This window comes from Protopterus annectens, chromosome 8.part0 (assembly GCF_019279795.1).
Source record: "Protopterus annectens isolate FY-2018-M chromosome 8.part0, PAN1.0, whole genome shotgun sequence".
Taxonomy (NCBI): Eukaryota; Metazoa; Chordata; order Ceratodontiformes; family Protopteridae; genus Protopterus; species Protopterus annectens.
This window is the reverse complement of record NC_056741.1, coordinates 1,799,181,418-1,799,195,798: the sequence shown is the minus strand read 5'-3', so window position 1 is coordinate 1,799,195,798 and position 14,381 is coordinate 1,799,181,418. Positions and strand designations below refer to the sequence as shown.

The following is a 14,381-nucleotide window of genomic DNA, read 5'->3' as shown; positions in this document are numbered from 1 at the left end:
TCCTTTATGCCTAAGGTGGTTTCTAGTGTGGCTTTAAACCAAACTATTCATTTGCCCACTTTTTATGCAGATCCCCAAAATAAAGGGGAAAAGATTTTGCACACTTTAGATGTACACAGGCAATTGCGTTATTTGAGCAGGACTAAGGATTTTAGGCAGTCTCAGCAGTTGTTTCTTTTGCTTTGGGTTCGCAGGGCAAGCCTGTGTCAAAACAAACTATTTCTAGGTGGATTGGGTTTTGCATTGCATTTTGTTCCCATCATAGCAAGGAGATTCCAGCTGGAATTGGGCCTCATTCCACTAGGGCTACTGCCACTTCTACAGCATTTCTAAGGGGGGTGGCCACTAAGGATATTTTGGAGGCAGCTACTTGGAGTTCAGTGCATACTTTCTCTAAGCATTATCACCTTCCTCTCTACTCTAAGTCTAGGGCTGGTTTTGCCACAGCTATTTTGCAAGGCATGTTGTCAGTTCCTGCTTCCTTATGATTTGCCAGCCTCCCTTACCTCTGCTTTGGGATTCTACCCAATAGTTAGGACTGCAGCAATGTGGAATGAAGAACATAGTACAGTTTTGTACCTACCATAAATGTAGATGTTCGAGGATCCACATTGCTGCAGTCCAATTTACCCTCCCTCCTTCCCTCTGTGTTTAAGGGTGGTTGTGTAGGTGAGGTTATATTCTGGTAATTTTGTATATATTGTACATATTTTTGGTGCAGGTATGTTTGGAATTTTTGGTTTTGGCCTTAGCTTTTCAGGGTCTTCTGACATCTGGGGCAAGAAAAGACTGAGGATATGACGTCGGTCATGCGCATTAGTACCCTGACGTACTGACGTCAGTCTAATGCGCCCTGACCGACGTCAGCCATATACTTTGGTATTCGGGCCGACTGGACAGCGGACTACCCAATAGTTAGGACTGCAGCAATGTGGATCCTCGAACATCTACATTTATGGTAGGTACAAAACTGTACTTTCTGTACTGGGACTTCTCCTGTTTGGTGTCTACTTTTCCGAAGTAAAAGCCAATACCAGAGTTCTCAGACTAAAGTTGCAGATTGCAAGTTGGAAGATCCCCACATTACTTGGCCATTCTGAAGAAAGGCTTGTCCCAGATGAACTGGTGCCAAAATTATGTAAAAACTAAATGCCAACAAATCTGTTTTTTTTTTTTTTTTTTTTTGGGAAGTAGTACACCCCAGGGAACTAAAACTATGTCCCTAGGATCTGACTGCCCAGATTTGTCTGGGATTTGAACTTGTGTGGATGTGACTTGACCAAAACATGTCCATTGTTATAAGCTGTGCAGTATATAAAGTACTGACTAGCAAAAGAGATTTGTCTAGAGCTAGGTGTCATTTGCCTAATGAGGGCTTATCAACTGGGAAATTATAATGCCCCTTTTGGGATGTATCTGTCCAGACACTGCAACAACTGGAACACCCACAGAGGTACCTTACAAAAAGGATACAAGGCATAACGTGTCCTACATGGACCAACAGGTGACGTGTATCTATCCTCCAACCCATTACTGATTAATTTACTGTACACCAAATCAAATGGCACTGAATACTGTCCAATAATCTAAACCTGTTCCATAACTGTTTGGAGACTGTCCTGTATCTTGCATAGGATACCACTGCTTTAGAACAGGCTCCCTATCCATGTAAAGGACATCCCTGTCCTATCCCATCTATATAGATGTTGAAACAGAAAATTTACCCTTGTACTAATGACCAGACTGCTCCTAAACTGCTTTATCCCATGCGTGGGTCTCTTCAAATTATCTATGGTATGATCAGTTGCTCATTGGGGGTAATATATAGTTGTGGGTCTTGAGTAAGACCCATCTATAACCAAATGGGGATAGGTTACTTCACTGCTCTGTACCCATAGTACTCGACACTTAATCATTCCTGCCTTCACTGAGCTCAGAGGGCCCCAAACTGTCATGTTTTCTGACAGGAAAGTTTTATATATTTTCAAATGTCTCCACTCTTGGTTGGTAGTTTGTGTTTTTATATTGTCGTTTATTTTTTTTTTTTTCCAGCATTTCAGGTCAGCCTAATATATCAGAAGGGTTTATCCCTACTAGTAAATTGCCTTTTTGCCATGCCTTTGTGCCCATCCTTGCTGTAGGTTCCACTGTTTACCAGTGCTAATAAGCAATTGTCACTACTTTCTGCTGAGTTTACTGTTAAGGATGTGTTTAGTACTGCACATTGTGTTTGCCTGTTTAGCTTTTAAAGCTCATGCAGACAAATTTCAGATTTATATATCTAATGTCCAGGTTTTAACAGCATGTCCAGATGTTTTCATATTTGGTAGTTCCTCACAATTGTGGTTTTTGGAGAACTAGTGAGAAGTGAAGTAACTAAGTTTCAGCCTTCTTAATTGCATGTTAACACAAACCCTGTCCTACGAACTTTCTCAATTTTTATAGGAGAAACATTTAATTTTTTCCATCTTTCAGCTTTGTCCAAGTTTCTTGCACTAAAGTTTTAGTTCTGTCTGCTCAAGATTCCACCCTATGGTGGTCTTGTGTTGTGCAAGATGTCTGGCTGCCCAGCCTTTACAAAGTTGAATATTTGCACAGCTTTTGGTGTACTGTAACAGAAGAAACTTATTTTGAAAAGGTTTATAAACCAAGGAGGTTCCTAATGAGCCTTTCACCTCCCTGGGCTCTCTTAGCTTTAGCTCATTGAGCCATCTTTGGGCTACCCACCTTGGTTGTAAATGGCTTAACTCCCTACCTCACAGTTCAGGGTTTGACTTCCGGTCACTGGAGTTTGAATGTTGCTTTTGACTGGATTTATTGGGTGCTCTGTTTCCACTTTCTTAACATGCTAGTTAATTGGCTGCTTTGAAAACTGTTTATACTGAGCCCTTGCTGCCAGGTCATGGATGAATAAAGTATGAGAGCCAGTTAGTGTAACTAGGATTAAGGAAGCTCTCAAAACCAGAGGGTGCACGCAAATGTTTTGGTTCCTCAGAATGACATTTGTGGTTGGACATAAACCTAGATTCTCCAGGTAGGTTGGCTACCTGTGGGTGAGTTATGCAGCTTGACTGCCTTCAGGCTGTCCTCCATTTTAAAGTCCACTTAATCTCTTCCCATAGAAATTACCTTCTTAATCTCTTTACAAGAACATTATGAATTCTGTTCTGCAGGCACTGGTAGAGCGGTTCTTTACTTCACCTCTGCTTCATGGGCGAACTGTGATGCTCCTAAACCCCCCCCCCAAACAGACCCCTTTGTCTTTTAGTTCTTATTAGGGCTGTAAGTAGCCTGTAGGTACCAGTCTTTTCAGGTGGATGTGCCAACATTTTTTTTAGGGGGGGGGGGTCACTACCACTTTGTGCTCGTGACTGTGAGTATACTAGCTATCTTCAACAGTTAAGGAACTTTTCAGACCTTTGTATATGCCAAGGAGAGAGGTATTTTCATTACTGAAGCTTTTTTGACATTCCAGTACTCTCAAAATGCTTGGTCGCAAATCCTCCAGTGTCCAATTTTCAGTGCTACCTGCATTGGCTTAGTCTTTCAGCATCTTCAAGCTGAGGGGGTGGTTGATGGAAATTACATGCATTTCTGGTAGACTTTTCTGTACAGGAGCTGGTGGTGATTGAGAGCACTGGACCACATCAGTGTTTTTGCTCAACTCTGTGGCTATTGCTCCTAAACTTTCAAACCCTGAACTTGTTAACACGTTTTCCAAAGTGGTGTGAAACTCTTGATAGCTAACTAATGAGGCACATTTGGACACTTGAGACACCAAACTGTCAGATGTCTGAAATGGCTCTAATTTATCAGTGGAATCTGGGACACATCTTGAAATCATTTAACATTTCTACAGCTAAGATGTACTTGGTACTTTCTGGTGGCTCCTTTCTCCTTGCAATAAGAGGATTGAATAGCCACCAGTAAGGGATTTTAGAGGGTTTGGCTCCAGCTTCCTCTCCCCTTTGAAGCCATCCTCATGGGGAGACACATTCACTCCTGTCATACACCAGACATACAGTGGAGATGCAGAATGTGCTTAAATTTTCATGTCTAAGTGATGCAGGAAAAAATGGGATGGTTCACAAAGCCACCATATCCTGAAAAGATCTTGCAGGATCACTTTCTGGATTCCATTTCTTCCTTTTACCTCCCATGATGGCCCCCCCTCAGGCAGATGGCCTCTTATCAGAGGGGCCTGACTGGTGCCTATACTCAGAACTGGTGGTCACAGAATCCAGTCCTTTTTACTATTACTGCTGCAACAGTCTTTAGGAAGGGTCACATAGCCCAGAGCCTGGCATTTCATCTTCCAGAAGGGAGTTCAGGGCATTGTGCCACCTTCTCCATGGTATTTAACTACCTTTCTCACATGCTGTGGTCCCAGTATTGGATTTACAGGATGATCAAGTTGGACTGTCAGCTGAAATCTTTGCTTCTCTGACAGCAGCAGTGTTCATTTGCAGCCTCCCCATGCCTCTCTGCCATTCTACCCTACCTCTCTGCATGGTTCTCTCCTTTCTTTCCTTGTGTAAAGACTAGGTATTCATTAAAGATCTGTGCTCTTCCTAGTTTCCATCTTTGCATATGGCCAGTTCAGGCTTCCTTTCTGATTGGCAAAAATGCCCTCGCTTCTCCAAATTTCAACTTTAGCCTCTTCTGTATTTACCAGCTTTCTCTTTGGATTTTTTATGGTCTGATTCTTATAGTATCACAAGGGTGAATGTCCAAGAATGTTTTTAGTGATTTAAGACCAACTAGAGACTGCTCCAATAGTAAAGGGTAAAAATCGAATTGAGGCACATTCCAATAGACTTTTCAGTTACATATGTAAGCTGTAAAACAGAATCCACTTCATCTGTATAGTATATGTAAAGGAGAATGCATTTTAATATTACTGTATGGCCCCCATTTGCAACTAGGCTGTGCAACAGTGCAGTTCACTTTCCACTGCTTTCAAACCAGAGAATCTGTTCCTATATTAAGGTGGCACTATGCCGCATATTAACTATTGCGTACCCAGTCTCACTGCAGACAGGGAAAGCTTCTCCAACTTAGACTTTTAACACTCGTCCTCTGTTTCATAGGTAGGTACTAGGCTATTGGCCCTAGGGCCTATACAAGCGCCTCCAAAAAGGTACCCTGGCTTTCGCCACCCAATAATTATTTTCCTGTGCCCCTGTCTAGCAGAGCCACAAGTGATACCCCAGGGTGAATTTTCCTATCTCCCACCAGTGAAATGCATTTAATGTCTCAGTTCAGTTATGCTTTTTCCTGTAGATATTTTCAGCTGCAATCTCCTGGCTATTGTCCAGTCAGATTTATCTAAAAATTACAGGAACTGCTTAAAATTCAATGCGTTACTCTTTGTATCTACAAATAGAGCATTACTCCGACCTTCCATTCAAGCCAAGTCTTATTCCATAAACACCATTCTCCATATCATTCCAAATCTGGTTTCCACAATGTGTAGCACTCATTCTGCCCTAACCATAACTCAGCTGTCCTGATTTTTGCCTTAGTCTGTTATATTTTGTGGGTTTGGCAAATTTGAGGACTTTATTCAGACATTTTGAGTTTGTCTTTTCCTTCAGAAAGTGCATGTTGTAAAACCTGCTATTCAGTTTTGTACATTTTATACACCTAAAATCTGTATGTTTTAAGCATTTGTCCCCCTATTTGGCTTTGTCCATATTTATGTTCACTCCAACACTTTGAGTTAATGATACATGTTTGGCCATCAGTATTGACCTGGGCTTCCATATCTAACTTTATTTCAGGCAGAACAAGGCTGATACAACCACAAAAGAATAATTGGGGAAAGTCCTTTTTTTATTTTAAAACTGACCTTTTCTAGCAACGTGTTCTACCAGTGCAGTAATAAATGGGGGGGGGGCAAATTACACAACCTTTTGGATTATGAGAAATATTCTTTCTATATACTCTCCACAAAACCATACAACATTAATGTCTCCTGCGTTGTCATCCACTCCAGTGAGGTGGTCCATAATGGGTGCAAGCCCTTTAACTGTCCCTGTAGCCTTTCATGGAATCTTGCCATTTGTTGTATAATGGGCATGATCCCTTGTTGGCCTTGCAGGAATTTAAAGCACCCTTACTGGTATCTTCAAGACTTTCCATGTAATCCTCAAACATTTTCTTTCAACTCCAATACCTCCAGATTACAATTTTGGCTTCCTTGATGTGCTTTTATCCAAGAGTAGTGCAGAAAACCCACATGAAGCATCTTAAATTGTATTGACAATAATAGATGTTTCAAAATGTGGTGCTTCTAGCAAAAGCACTTGCTTAAGCAAGCAGGAGTGAAATTGTTACTGAAGTTGTGTAGAAAAGGTGCTACTGAAGTTGTGTAGAAAAGGTGCATCTGCTTACCTAATAACTTCCAGTCTGAAAGTGACCAGCAAAGATGTATGAACAGGTCAAAAACACTGATGGCCAGTAGAATGTAAATCCAAAGCTGCAGCAGGCAAGCTGGTCTGAAGTGCCGATGTAGAGGGACCACGGGCAGCCATGGCTGCTGTTTACAATGTCCTAAACACTTCAGCAGTAATGAAACTAAATGATAGCTCTCACCTAATCAGAGTCATGCACAGAAAAGTTGAGTCACTGCAAGCCAAAAGTGATACAATTGCAGTAAGTGTACTAATGGCAGCCGCAAGGGCAGAAGGGTGAAGTTCAGAAGATCGCCAGTGGTGATTAGTGATACAGCTGACTTTATGCTGAGCTACAGTCCCAAAGTTAGTCCCAAAACACTAAATGGTGGTCCAAGCTGCTGCAGTCCCAAGACACTAAATGGTGGTCCACAAGCGTACAGTAGTTCAAACTGCTTGCTTTCACTGACTTCAAAACGTTAAGCTTAAATATTGCAAGAACCATCCAAAATGCAAGTAGCTCAACTAAAAATGTTGCAACCGGTAATCCGTAAAGGCTTCAAATTATTTCATTTATAACTTTTAGATTATATTGTAGGTGACTGACAAACCTGGCCATAAATCTGAAGTTCAAAATGTGGAAGTTGAAATTGTTATAAACCTGTCGGAACTTAAGCCATGTAGCTAGGATCTTGAGCTTGCAGTTTTGAAAGCTAGCAGTGGTCACTTGCATTTTTAATGCATGTTTATGCTCTTGGATGTCAAATGGCAAACGCCATGCCAGCATGATTTAAGTTCACAACTAGGTCTGCTACAGAATTATTTGTGACCATTTCCCCTGGCCATCCAGGTGACCTTTCTCCTTACTACCAAAAAGTTGGAATAAGAAGATTCCAATCTTCAAAACCCTACATGTTCCCTGGCAATACCTGTAATGCACGTGAGCACAGATTAATCCATATAAAATCAGCTTTGCTAGCGGATCTGACTCTTGGATATGTGTGGGAGGAATAAACATGGCTTGTTGTTTTATCATTTTAAGTAGATAGCTAGATGCATGTTCTTGTAAACTATATTCTGTTTTAAGGTCTTCCTTTTTGGAGATGCATGTCATGTTTGTTCTGCTGAGAAGCATTTTCTAGTCTCTGGTTATAGCTTCAATCCTACAGATCTTTCTGGTGGGTTTTCTCTGGATTACTTCAATGTGTCCTTTCTCTTAAAGGCCTCCAGAGCTAGCTGTGCACACTTCATTGTGGTCTCCTATTGGGAATCCTGTCAGACTTATAAGTTCAGCTCTTGAAGATTTACTCCAATATGGTTTGCTGCCACTAACCTTTTTACACATCTCCTGGTGGTCCAGTTCAGGTGTGATCAGTACCCTCTGATCCCTTTCTTGCTCTCTTGCAGTCGCGTATTCTCCTCCGCTGACATGTACTTGGTCGATTTATCCCCATGTGCAGTATATTGTATTGTATGCACTAAATCTTGAATTTCACCTTTGCTCATGTGATCAGCTATTCAGTGTCCTCCTGTAGACTTCTCTTTCCAGTCCCTGTGCTGCTTCTCCTGCCATTGCCATAGGCAGGGAACAGGATCAACAACATTGCCAACTGGGTCTGTCCTCCATGACTATGTACTGGACCCTCAAATGACCCCTCCATTCACTAACTTCCATTATCCCCGTTAACAGCTGTGTCCAACCTTTCAGTCAACTTATAGCATAAAAGATACCTGGAGAGGTTTTTAGTACTCATGTGAAGTCCAGGTAGACCACATGTGTACGGAGCTTCCCTGTAATTCTCCACTGTGACCCAGTCCTAGTGGTTTAGGCTTAGTCGACGGATGTTTCTGGTTATGAGCCTTTTGGTTGCTGTCCCATCACTGCTTTTAAGCCAGCGTCCCTAGTTTCATGAATTTTGCTCCCCCCCCCCCAAAAAAAAAGGCTAGATATCTTTTGAAATCTAAGCGGTGGCCCATTGGGTCCCTTCTGCTTTTCTCTTTCCTTTCTCAACAGGTCTGTCCACTGCCATCTCAAATTGTCCAGCCTCCCTGTCAGCATGCCACCCTCCTTGCTTTCCTTTCTTGGAAGACTGAATCAAGTTGCTTTTTTTCCCCCCCTGGTATGTTGTAATCTTTCTACTTTGCCAGGTCTGCCCCCCTTTCTGTACACAGTCATGGCTTCTTGACTTTTGACAAACGTCTTTTTTTTTTTTTTTTTTTTTTTTTTTTTCCTTCTCTTGCCATCACAGCTTTTGCTCTTCTGCTTGCCTCTTACACTCCTTGTTTTGACCTCCTGTTCCTCTTGCTTTATTTGCTGTTGTGACATGTATATTGGCCTCTTGTCTGTCTTCCCTCTTTTGCCTTAAATTCTCTCATTTACTTGTGCTCATAGTTCCCTCATTTGCTGCCAGTCACTAACGTCATGCTTGATCCTCTAGTGACAATTCACTCTTGCTAGCACACCTTTGCATTTTAACTGTCCCTTCCATAGTTCCCACAGCAGCATGATCACTGGTTAACTAATGGTGCCTTTGTTGGATGTCTGGACCACTTCCCAGTAATCTTTTGGCTGCGTATTGCAGTATATGGCCACACTTGTAGTTGGACATCAGTCAGCTTTGACATTTCTACGTTTAAGTTAATTCTCAAAATCTGCAGTTGGCATAGAGCTCCAGTTGAGTACTGCAATCTTCTCCTACCCCACACTGTCTCCTCCATGCAATCTGGACAGGGAACTAATCTTCCATACCCCTACCACTTCTGCATTAACTACCAGACCACTTAACATGGGTTCTGGTCCTACCCACTCCCTTGCCCTTTTCTTGGTTGGTGCAGCATCTCTTCTTGTCAAGTTAGTATCCTCTCATTTTTACCAGCCCATTTCTCCCTGCTCTTAGATTTCTGAAGAGCATGTGCCCAGACAACCAGTGTCCACACCCCCCCTCACTTCCTGCCTTGTTTTGTGTCCCGTCTTCCCAACCATACTCCTTGCATTGCAAGCTAATACAAACCAAGCAGACTGTCATTTAGTTTTAAAAAGATGCAAAACAGTCTCCTGCTTGAATACTTGTATCCCTCTTCTGTGAAATTTCACCCCTTCCTTCATCTTAAAGTATGACTATTGAGAGGTACTTTTAAGCTGAGCCATAAGTTTCTTGACTGTTGGAGCATGTCCTCTGCATGTAGTCTGGCTACTTTGTTTGTTTGCTAACTCCAGTCCTGCTTGGGTCTGTGCTGGCTGCTTATCCAGTGACATTTCAGACTACCCCAGTGTCTCTCCTTGGCATATCTGACTCTCGCTGCCTTGCCAGTGACAGATCACTTTGTCCAGGAGTTGCATCATTCCTCCAGAACCCCACCCAAGACTACCTTTGAGTGGCTCTGACTGTCTGCATCTTGCTATGTCAGCCCTCAGATTGGTTTGACTAAAATCTGGTCCTGCTTTTCTGCTTCTGTTCTTGTAAGAATCCAGTGCTTTTCACTGACTCGGTCCTCATTTCCTGATCTGCGACACTACCCTTTTTCTGCATAACCCTTCTGTTTGTACTGCCCCACCCAGTGGTCAGCATCACTGTTTCAATTTATCTATTCCTTCTCCCTATTAAAAGATGTTCTCTATTCTCCCTGCTTCTCACTTCCAGCCTGTCCTTGTGGTGAGGACTCCTTTTTATAGTTGCCTCAGACGATGTTGCCACTCATGAATGCTGCCTGTACCTATCCTTCTCCCTAGACATTTTCTGTTTCAGCTGCATCTTTGCCCTTCACCTTACTTTTGACTCCTTGAAACCTCCAATGTTCTGTCCTGTGCTTCTAATCCCCCATTCTTTACCTTTCAACAGACCAATTTCCTCCTGTCCTAGACCACTATATCTAGTTCTGTACCCTCCTATAGAATGCCTCTAGTCTCCTGCAAACCACCTCACTCCTTGACTCGAGGCAAACGGCTGCCCTATGTCCCAGGCACCTATTCAAGCTTTCTTATCCTATTCTTGGAATTCGCACTACCCTCCCCCTTTTTCCTTGGCTGGTTATTTCTTAACTTGGATGGAGTTTTCTCCCCCTGGTTTTCTTTAGCCTACTAAACAAAGGTTACAACTTGCACAGCCTGGCACTGTTTACCTCTGTTCTTTACTTTTAGGTAAAAGTGAGCATGCCCATCTGTCAAGCAGCAACATTTCACAAATGTGCAGTAGGCTGTCCTTTTACCACTATTGGAGTGGCAGAATAAGTCTGCTTATCTGCCTTCCCAACTTCAACTTAACATGAGATGGAGATAATGTGCTCAGTGATTACCATATTACCAAGGTCTCAAACAACCCACAAGTATAGCAAGTCCAAAATATATATGTATGTTGTATATTTAAAGGATTATCTACTGGAAACAAGAATGCTGTCTACCTTGCTTCAATTACTTTTGAATACGTGATAATTCTATAAAATTCAAATTGGTTTATTTTTTTACTTTCGCTACTTCTACTACCATTATCTGATCTTAATATCCAGTGATTGACTCTGTATATCTGATTTGAAATTCTTCACTTGTTTCTTACACTGTAATATGCAGGCCTTTTAGGTTCTCATAACTGTAAATCGTAATACAAAAACTGTACAAAAGTCAAATAAGTGAACTATATTCTCATTTTAAAGCTGCTTGATGGCAGTGTTGTCATCGTCTGGCTTTTCCCGGTTTAGGGGTCACCAGAGCAGAACTCCAGTCCGCTAATGATTGGCAGCAAGTAGTCAATTCCAAAGTAAACTCCTTGCTTTAGGTCCGTGGCTGAGTAAAAATCCTCAGATGTGCAGTTATATCAATTCTAGAGATCTAATCTGATTTTTATAACCTACTAATCAGATTGTACCTGTTGCAATAAAATTGCATACCGGGAGTTGTAAGCCGCTATAAACTTGTTTATAGTTTCTGTGCAGAGTTGAGACTTTGTTAAAGCTCTTTGTAGTTGAAGTTACAGGTCAAGCCCATTTCCTGCTGTACATGTTTTTTGTAGCTGAAATGTAATTTGTGAATTTTTTTGACATTGTTTCCGAGACTGCAGAAATTGTTGATTGGTCACTAATTTCTCATTTGACACTAACATTAGCACCTTGGGGATTGGAATAGAACTGGCTTTACAATGCAGCATTTATTGCTGCTCTTGAGTAGGAGGGGCAGAGCCATGGTTCTGTGCTTTATTTCTTGGCAGTGAAATGTTGAGGCTTTGCTTGTATGCAGACATCTGTGGTGTGAAAGCTGAGCTTTGAGCATGCCTGAAAGTTCATACAGGGAAACATTGTTTAGGGACAAGCGCTTCTAAATGTGTGTTCTTCCTATGTAATTGCAAAATGATTTACAAGGCAAAATAAGTTTAACTTGTAAACAGCTTATTTCTAAAATTTTGTTTTAACAGAATATCACAGTTCAGTCAATATCAGGAACTGGATCCTTGCGAGTTGGTGCCAACTTCTTGGTGAGTCTTGCATGCCTCTTTTTTTTTTTTTTTTTTTTTTTATTCCATTTTAACCATTACAAAGCATGCTAGCTGCTTATTGAAGTGACATTAATATGGCTCGTTTTTAGAATTAATCTGATTTGGAAAGAGCTTGCTCAGTTGATACAAAGTTTTATAGTGCAGCTAGATCATAAGTGATCTTGTCCTTTTCTGTAAATACTGATCAGTTATGAGCAGGTTTGGATTGCAACAGAAAGCAGAAAATTGACTGTAGTGACCGGCTTAATTGACACGTACTCTAAAGACAATAAAACTGGTAACTTGAAGCAATTGGAGCAAACCTGTTTAGTGGTCTCTCTTTATTGAACAAGATTAATGGCGTTTTAATGTTTCCATCTTCATCCGAATAAAACTCACTCCCATTTTTTATATGGTTCACAACTGGTAAAGTCCTGAATTTAAATAAGATAAGTGATCTATTGCATATAGAAAGGATTTATGCCGCAAAACCTTGTAAGGGAGAGTCAACCATGAAGGGAAGAGGAATGTACGAATTTGGGTGCCCCCAGTGTCTTCATATTAGAAGGGTAGGGGGTAACTATCAACTGGGGATCATGTAAAACTTGGGAAAGTTTTATTGTAGCAAAGACTAAAAGAGTTTTTATATAGAAAAAAACGAGGGAAAGTTTTAGAAATCCTATTGGTGCTGATAAATTCTATTTCCAGGTGCAATGAAAGAAATGCTCTAGCAAGACTCAAGTTTCCTACTTGCAAATTAGGATTTATAGCAGTTCCTAAAGTAGATTTTAGGACCTGACATGTACTTGAAAACTAGGAATTGAAGTGGCAAATTACAATGTGGCAGTCCCCCTAGTCTAAATCTCAAGTAATGTGCTGAAACTAAAGGCAGAATGTTTTATAAGCTGTAATTGTTTTTATAATTGAATGTAAAATTGATTGGGGGGGTTTTAAAATGGGGATGGTCTTTCAATTATTGTGAATCCTATAAAAATGGGAGTGTTTTTTTTTTTGTTCTGTTCTGATTGTCAAACAGTGGTGATGAAAGCATTTAATCTTTTTCAGTAATGTGTGAACATTGTGTACTCTGAGGGGAGGGCATGAAAAGGACTTTAGTAAAGCCTGTGATTGTGGGGAAAGGCGCAACTTGTGATCTTGTCTGCAATGCAAGACTGTCTTCAAATTCTCTTGAGAGCTGGTCTGTGCTGTAACCTAGGATTGGTGGTTGTCATAGCTGTACTGCAGAAGGTAGAAAGAAAAGTGTGCATACCTTTGTTGAATTGCAACATGGAAACTTAAATTTTGACTGTTTGCTGTAGCACTGCAACCTGAAGGGGGATAGTTATGCTGCTGTGACCTGAGTGTTTGCTTTCCTACTGTGGACTGGTAGGATTACATGGTTGCACTGTGGACAAAAGTTTGGGATACTTGTGCCAAGGCAAGATTGGACTGGTCTTTGGCATTGTGGGTCGCTTGCACCATAAAGTAAGCCTGTGTTCTCTAGTAATGTGACCTAGGAGTAGAGCTGCTTTGATTTTATTGCAGTGAGGCAATGTTACTGCCTATTGTAACCAGGAGTTTGGCAGCATCAGACCTGTTCTGCCACATGGTTTTCTGCAGTACTGCAACATGTACTGTGGCCAGGTAAGGATATCTGGGTCTGCAAGTAAAGATTTACTTAATACTATGGCTTAGCAGAAAATCTCCATTTCACAAACTAAAGCAATTGAACAAAGACAATTTTTGTTGCCTAAAGTTGGTGCATTACTGTTATAGGGTCATAGGAAGTTGCTAGATTATTGGCCCGGAGGCCCTTATAACCCTAGCCAAGGGTTTAGCCCATGCATAAACAAGTCAGCAACAGAGGCCTCTGTCCAGCAGGGACACTGGTGGAATCCCAGGCTTGTATTTTCCATTTCCCATCCAGGTTGCACATAAAGGGTAAAGAGGTACTCTGGAGAGAGTCTATCCCATAGATGGGAGTCTCTGGGACACAACTTGTCTGCCAACAAGTCCTATTTATATCCCAGACCAGGTTGAAGCCATGAGTGTGGGTTACACAACAGTCTCATCATCAAGGCGGGGTCAGAGATCACCTTGTATGCTAGATGGAGGTCACCTGTCAGCACTCCTGCCGAGACTGTACAATCATTAAAGTATCAAGATCTCTGGCTAAACTTGAACCATAACTTCAAACTTTTACACGACCGGTAATCCAAAGTTGACTCTTCTAGGTATGGGCGATGTCTTTCAACTAGAAGCCAAAAGAGCAGTAGGCAACCAATGGCACTGACTGGCAGTCCATATTCTAATGGGGAATCTGCCTCTAGAAACCTCTTGAACTCTCCACACAGCAAATTTAATCTGATTAATTACTCAAGCCCCCAGATCAGAACCTCACTGCTTCCTAATTAAAATGAAGGCCAGATGGCTTCCAGTTCAAAAGGGGCCACACTTCTGTTTGGATTATCCTTTCAAATAGGATTCATTCCCACACTTTGGAAGTAGAGAGTATATACAGCTA

At 41.5% G+C, this 14,381-nt stretch overlaps 1 protein-coding gene across 1 annotated transcript in view; it reads left to right on the top strand.

The window, feature by feature from the left end:
* GOT2 (glutamic-oxaloacetic transaminase 2) overlaps nucleotides 1-14,381 on the top strand; it is a 167,176-nt gene that overhangs the window by 68,160 nt on the left and 84,635 nt on the right. The window contains exon 4 of the mRNA XM_044081295.1: nucleotides 11,798-11,857. Coding sequence (XP_043937230.1) covers nucleotides 11,798-11,857 — 60 coding nt within the window. The remainder of the gene's footprint in view (nucleotides 1-11,797; nucleotides 11,858-14,381) is intronic.